Raw genomic sequence first — 6,889 nt, forward strand, 5'->3', positions numbered from 1 at the left:
TTAAGTCTCCGGTCAGACCTCGTAGCCGAGACTACTACCAGTTGAGCTTCCATACTTCTCTGGACTGGTGGCCAGGGGTTGCACTCCATGCATACATCACATACACACACCAATCATACAAATCTAACCCTAATTTCCAACTAACCGCCGTCGCCGCTTAAATAATTCACGCGCAAACAACCCTAACTGTTCGGTATTCCGACTAGTGGAGATCACACCACTAACATCTAATAGTCAGTCCAGCCAATCCCCATACCACCCAGATCCCTAATGTCCGAGTACATCGGGCACTCCGCAATTAAATGCGACCAATTTTCCGACCCCGCCCCACAAAACCACCCCGACGCATCTGATAGGTGCCTCTGATGCAAAAATGCATTCAGAGGCCAATGTCTCTATTGTCCCAACGTTCTTGCCACCTACGCCTAACCCTATCATCTAGGAGCCTCTTGCTCCCTAGATATCCCTCCCTCTTCACATCATCGTCGGAAATCCAATCGTTCCGCAGCATTGACACACTCAAACCCCTTCTTAAAGTGAATGCAACAGCACGCTGTATGACAATCAGGTCAAGAGAGGGTGCCCCTAGTAAAATCTGCATCGCATCCGTTGAGACGGTGCGACATACAGGCAAACAAGCAAGCATCATACAACGCTGGATTGAGAGGAGTTTTTGAGACCCCAAGACAGTCGTGGCTGCCTCCCACCATACAGGGGCTCCATATGTGGCACAGGCCACAAACAAGCCACGATATATGGTGCGGACAGCACGAAATCCGAGACCCTAATCGCTCCTCAAAATGCGGCGTATTTTGCCTACGGTTGCCTGTAGTCGCTCCTTCACATACGCCAAGTGTGGAGTAAAACACATCCTTTCACTCGTTGTCAACCCCAGATATTTGACTTGCGTCACATGTTGATGCTGGCCCCACTCACATGTACAATCGGTGGACGAATCGGTGACAATCTGCCCTTAAGCAGCACTGTCACCGTTTTTTCCCTCGATATGTCCACCCCCACACCTACACCCCAAGTATTAACGATTTCTAAGAGATCTCCTCCCGCCCGTTCTAACTCAGACCGCAAGCGACCTTCGACTAGGTCGTCCGCTTACAGAGTTGCTCGAGCTGCCCAAGCAGAGTGTCCATCATAAGGTTCCAAATATATAGACCGCAGATGGAACCCTGCGGGCAGCCACGAACCACTCCAATCTCCACACTTCCATTCATGCCGATAAGAGAGGCCTTTCTGTCCGAAAAATAACTCCGCCAAAGAGTAATTTCCGGACAGCCAAGCTCCTCCAGCTGTTGTACCACTCGATCCCTGCTTAGGTAGTCAAACGCCCCCTTGAAGTCAACAAATATGCTAAGGACATCCGTTGGCCTCCAGGTATTCCGGAATGAACTTCCACAAGCTTTTACACATCTCTCCGTTCAATCCATCAAATCCCGGGGACCGTTCAGACCTAACCATGCCAAAGGCGCACCCCAGCTCCCCATCATCTAATGGAGGAACAGGCACCTCTTGTGCTTGAGGTACCTGCACTTCCGACCTAGGAAAGAACGCACCTAACAAAACCCCCGCATACTCTCTCCACGACGATAACAGAGTGTCACCGACGCGAAGAGAGGTGACATCCTCCYTTCTACGACCCCGGCAGATCCTATAGTCCTGACCCCAGGGGTCGTTCCTATTTTCTCTCACAAAACTCCTCCAATCTTCCTCTTTAACTTTAACTAGCATCTCCTTATACTCCCTATCCGCACAACTAAATTCATACCTAAGCTGGGACAGTCTATCAGAATTGGACCTTCGGGCGCGTTGAAACCTTCGCCTCAATCGCCTGACAGTCCTCCTCTTCAAGGTTAGCTCACGCGTCCACCTGACCTGCGGCGGAATCTCCGCTTCCAGCGAGGGTCTTCGTCCTCCTCTTCCGTCCAGGAGGCATCCCGCTTCCCGACTAGCCGTTCAGTCGAGCTGATCCACTGGCGTACCACTAGAGCAGAAGGCTCTTGGCCAGACAGATTCTGGAGCAGCTGTTCTCCAGGTGCGTGCGTCTGAACGCGCTGAAAAAGTGCGACCCACGCGAAGGCCCGCTCAATAAAAGCGACCGCCCAAGCGGTCGATTATGGCGTGCTCGCAGTGGCACAGCCCACAACCCCAACCAACGGTCGGATTAAGGCCACTCAATTGGCCGCCGGACGGACAATGTCTCCGTAACGGTCCGGAGTCGACCAATGTGGCGCTGAACCGAATTGCACCGTGGGCTAAACGGTTCGCTTTTACGACCGTTTGTCCTCGCAGGAGTCGCAATTTCCAACGCTGGACAGACGTTTGCACCCTTTGGGCAATCCTGTCCAGACTCCCCTGACACTGAGCCAACTAAACACCATATGCTCAGCACAGAACAACTGGCACGCAGTCCAGTCAGCAAGAGTGCAACCAACACGGAGCTGCACTGGAACCGTGCAAAGCTTCCGCCAATAACAACAACGTGGATGACCACGTTATTCGTATAATGATAAGTAATATTAAAATTACTTACCTCTGTAAGCACACAAAAATGCACAAAATTGTGTACCCGCACAAAACCACTCGCGGTCACTACCACACGAACGCACAAACAATTTCAACGGTCCGTTACGCACACGCGCCAGGCAATAACGGTGCCAGCTAAAACGCGTAAACAAATAACCGCACAAAAGAAAATCGCAAAAAGAAAATCACCGAAAATCACTTTGAAAATATCACAACGATGCGCACGCAAGTCTATCCGCGTCAACAGTCAACTAACCAATGTCACTGCTGACAGTCATAACTTTGAAGTCGTAGATAATTTCGCCTATCGTGTAACCAGCGTAAACACCACCAACAATATGTGCGTGGAAATCCAACGCAGGATAACTCTTGCTAACAGGTGCTACTTCGGACTGAGTAGGCACTTGAGAAGCCTCTCTCGACGAACAAAAACTAAACTCTATAAATCACTCATAATTTCCGTCCTGTTATACGGTGCAGAAGCTTGGCCGATGACAACAACTGATGAGTCGATGTTGCGAGTTTTCGAGAGGAAAGTTCTGCGAAAGATTTAGGGTCCTTTGCGCGTTGGCCATGGCTAGGTCATGTTGTTCGAATGGACGAAAACACTCCAGCTCTGAAAGTATTCGACGCTGTACCCGCAGGGGGAAGCAGAGGAAGAGGAAGACCTCCACTCCGTTGGAAGGACCAAGTGGAGAAGAACCTGGCTTCACTTGTAATATCCAATTGACGCCACGTAGCGAAAAGAAGAAACGACTGGTGCGCTGTTGTTAACTCGGCTATAATCGCGTAAGCGCTGTCTACGCCAGTAAAGAAGAAGAAAAATAAAACATTTCATTTTTAAGCAAAATACTATACTATCGCAAAAGCATAACTCGTGCAAAACGATTAGTTATAACATCTTGCCCATGAAAAATAGCGGTGCGGCTAAGTATAAGCAGCGAAATGTGTTTTTCTGTTATGTCTTGTCTGTTTGGTGTTCGGTTCGGTGTGGGTTGCGACTTAGCTCAGCAAGAGAATGTATAAACATAGGAAGGTGCAGGATCGATGTCGAACATTTTATAGGATTGTGATAGGGAATTCACCTCAATAAAGTTGAACCGCGTACATTAATCAATAGCCACCAAAGGTAGAAACAATCGTCGTTTTTCGGGTGGTTTATGTAAATTCGTCCTAATGTATTAGTTGCTAACACACCTGGATGTCCATCTATTGGATGGCCTTGCTTCCTGCGCAACTATTTCTTCGACGATGCATTCCATGTATAATATCGAATTATTTTCGAATAGAGTAATGTTCAAGCAAACGGATCACTGACGAAAATTGAGAAAAAACTCGTCAATTTTAATTTTGTTGCTGGCGGTGTTTTAATTGGCTGTACTGTATTCTCTGAGTTGAAATATACTCTCCCTCTCACTCTCTCATTCTCCAAATTAACTGCGAGACGCACAACAGTCGGAAAATGTTCATGAATTGCAAAAGTAAATATCCCACAAAGCGCTTTATTGCAGTTGACGTATCGACCCATTTGATACTTGCTGATCTCATCTCGTTCAAGACCAATAACCGCCATGTTGCTTTCTTTAGTGACGTACTTACAAACGTATTATATTTTATCGATTACACCAAACTGCAATACTCAACATTAATATGAGTTTTGAATATGAATTAGTGGTGAATATAGTACGATCCATGAGTTGTAAACATCGATATTCATTCTTCTAAATTAAATGCTGTGTGTTCTGCCATTGTCGTCTGGTGAGCTCCGCCAATAGAGTGGATATCCATCATTTCTAGTTTGTGTTTCCGAAAGAAAAGCAGGTGTATAGTGTTTTTTGCATTTAATGTCAGCCATACAAACCGAAAAGAGATTGTAATGTTCCAAAAGTTCATGAATCATATTGGTTTTCACCACATCGAATATTACTGGATCTTTCTCTGCATCAGCACTTTCCGCAGAAATGATTTCATCAATTTGATCTGGTGTAACCACCATCCAAAGAAGAATGTGTACCTGCGGCAAACCTCTCTTTTGCCACTCAACAGAGTATATCTAGCATCCAACAGGACCATCAAACATCGTAACTGTTGTTTGAAAAGTTGTGCTATGACATCGTGACGATCGACCGACCTCTTCGTGCCTTTGTAACAATTTTCAATCTGCAATTAATCACTTTGCATAAAACACACATATGTAAAGTTTTCAGTGAATAATTTTCATAATTCTTCTTTTAAAAAGGCGGAATAAAAAAGGAAGCGACCCAAATTGAACGATTCAAATAATTCACAAATCAAAATATTGAAAAACAAAACAAACAAAAATTAAAAAAAAAATGTTCATGGAAAAGAGTTACTTTTTGGAATTATCCAATTTTCCGACTTTTCCTCATGAAAAGTATAAGGTATTTTTATTTTTAAACCTTCCCGATCCACAACGAATAACCTCCGAAAATTTCATCGAGATTGGTGCAGGCGTTCTCTTAGGGAGGACTGTTTTTAGGGGTTTCCTGGAAATTATTCGAAATTTTCTTACCGTAAAAACTTTTGTGTTTGTATTTATTTAGTGATAATTCATTATAATTACAGATGTATTAAAATATAGTATTATACAATACCGAATATATATGCACGTCTTTACTCGACGGTAGCGCAATCCAGAAGAAGGAAGTTTACAAAGTTTTACAAACTGACAGGTTTGACAACTATTAACACTGAAATCCAGTGTTGTACATTTTTAAGTTCATATCACATCCCCCCTCTTAATTATAGACTACTTTATTTATTTCTAAAATCAGGAGCTGTGAAGCGAGTAACCTGTTGTCGCGATCGGTTGCTTCTTCGAATCGGATTGTTCGAATTCTGATCTTCTGCAACGTTTTCCTCTATTTGCGATGGTGCGTTGGTTTGGTCATTAAAATGAGGTGCTTGTGTGGATATATCTGGTTGTATGTTTAACTTGTCTTGCAACATAACCGTTGCTGAATGTATGGATGTCGATTCAGGTACAGGTATCCATTGATCTGGAAGTATTATGCTGGGTGTTTTGTTATTACCTTCTGCATTTGATCTTGGTTTGAGTTGGTTAATATGGCGTCTTATGGTACCTCTGTTTGACTTTACCATAAACATCATTTTTCCAATCGGATGAATTATAATTCCTTTGATCCACTTTTCTCCTTTCGCGAAGTTCCTAGCGTATACTAGTTCAATAGGTTGAAATTTGTATTTGTCTACGATCTTAGATTTTGACTGTGCTGGTGTCTCAAAAAGTTGAGTTAACATGATACGAACTGAACGACCATGGAGAAGTTCAGCAGGTGTTTCTCCATTGGAATTAGGGGTAAAACGATAAGTAGCTAAAAATTTGACTACGGCGCATCTGACAGATAGACCTTCATTGATATTTTTTCGAACTGCGGTCTTAAATGTTTGAACAAAACGTTCTGCGAGTCCGTTAGATGCTGGATGAAATGGTGCAGTTGTTATGTGCGTAATACCATGTAACTTGCAAAATTGTTGAAATGCGTCGGATGTTAGCTGAGGTCCGTTATCACTAACCAGTGCATTGGGAAAACCTTCAATGGCAAAAATTGATTTCAATGAATGTATGGTATTATCTGTTGTAGTTGAAGATAACTGTGTAACGAATGGAAATTGCGAATAAGCGTCTATGCATATAAGCCACATAGAATCGAATATAGGGCCAGCGAAGTCGATGGTGCTTTCGCTTCTGGCCAACTAAGGTATTGACGTGTAGGAGCTGGATTGCCAACTTTACAAATTTCACATTGACGTGTCACTTTGACTATGTCGTCATCGATGGTTGGCCACCAAACGTGATGTCGTGCTAATTGCTTCATTCTTACGGTTCCCCAATGTCCATCATGTAAGAGTTCTAGAGTATTTTGCTGTAATGATTTTGGAATAACAATACGTTTTACGTTTGCGTGTAAGCAGAGAAGATTTTCGTGAAGAATTAAAGCTAATCTCCGATGAAAATATGGTCTAACTTCGTTATCACCTGGCGATAGTTGTGTAAGCCAACCTGATTTAACAAAATGTTTAACCTTACGTAGTATTTCGTCTCGTTCTGTGTGCTTACGAATAATATTAGCATTTATTGGTAATTGTATGTGTGTAACATTGTAGCATGCTTCGGATGTATCAAATTGAATATCGGTACTTACAGGTAAACGAGAGAGTGCATTCGCACCATGTGCGTATGTATTACGATACTTAATATCGAATTGATATGCCATAAGAATGATGGCCCAACGCTGAATACGATGCGAAGTCATTTGTGGTAGATGCTTACTTGGATTAAAAATATTTATAAGAGGTTTATGGTCTG

The 6,889-nt window shown here is 43.5% G+C and overlaps 1 protein-coding gene across 1 annotated transcript; it reads right to left on the reverse strand.

Moving 5' to 3' along the window:
• Nucleotides 1-5,191: 5,191 nt before the first annotated feature.
• Nucleotides 5,192-6,657, reverse strand: LOC108964993 (uncharacterized protein K02A2.6-like). Its single transcript, XM_018927094.1, has one exon. It carries the CDS (start codon nucleotides 6,223-6,225, stop codon nucleotides 5,314-5,316), a length of 912 nt encoding a protein of 303 aa, XP_018782639.1. The 5' UTR covers nucleotides 6,226-6,657; the 3' UTR covers nucleotides 5,192-5,313.
• Between the last annotated feature and the right edge of the window lie 232 nt (nucleotides 6,658-6,889).

Source organism: Bactrocera latifrons, unplaced genomic scaffold, assembly GCF_001853355.1.
Source record: "Bactrocera latifrons isolate USDA-ARS-PBARC rearing strain unplaced genomic scaffold, ASM185335v1 scaffold_131, whole genome shotgun sequence".
NCBI lineage: Eukaryota > Metazoa > Arthropoda > Insecta > Diptera > Tephritidae > Bactrocera > Bactrocera latifrons.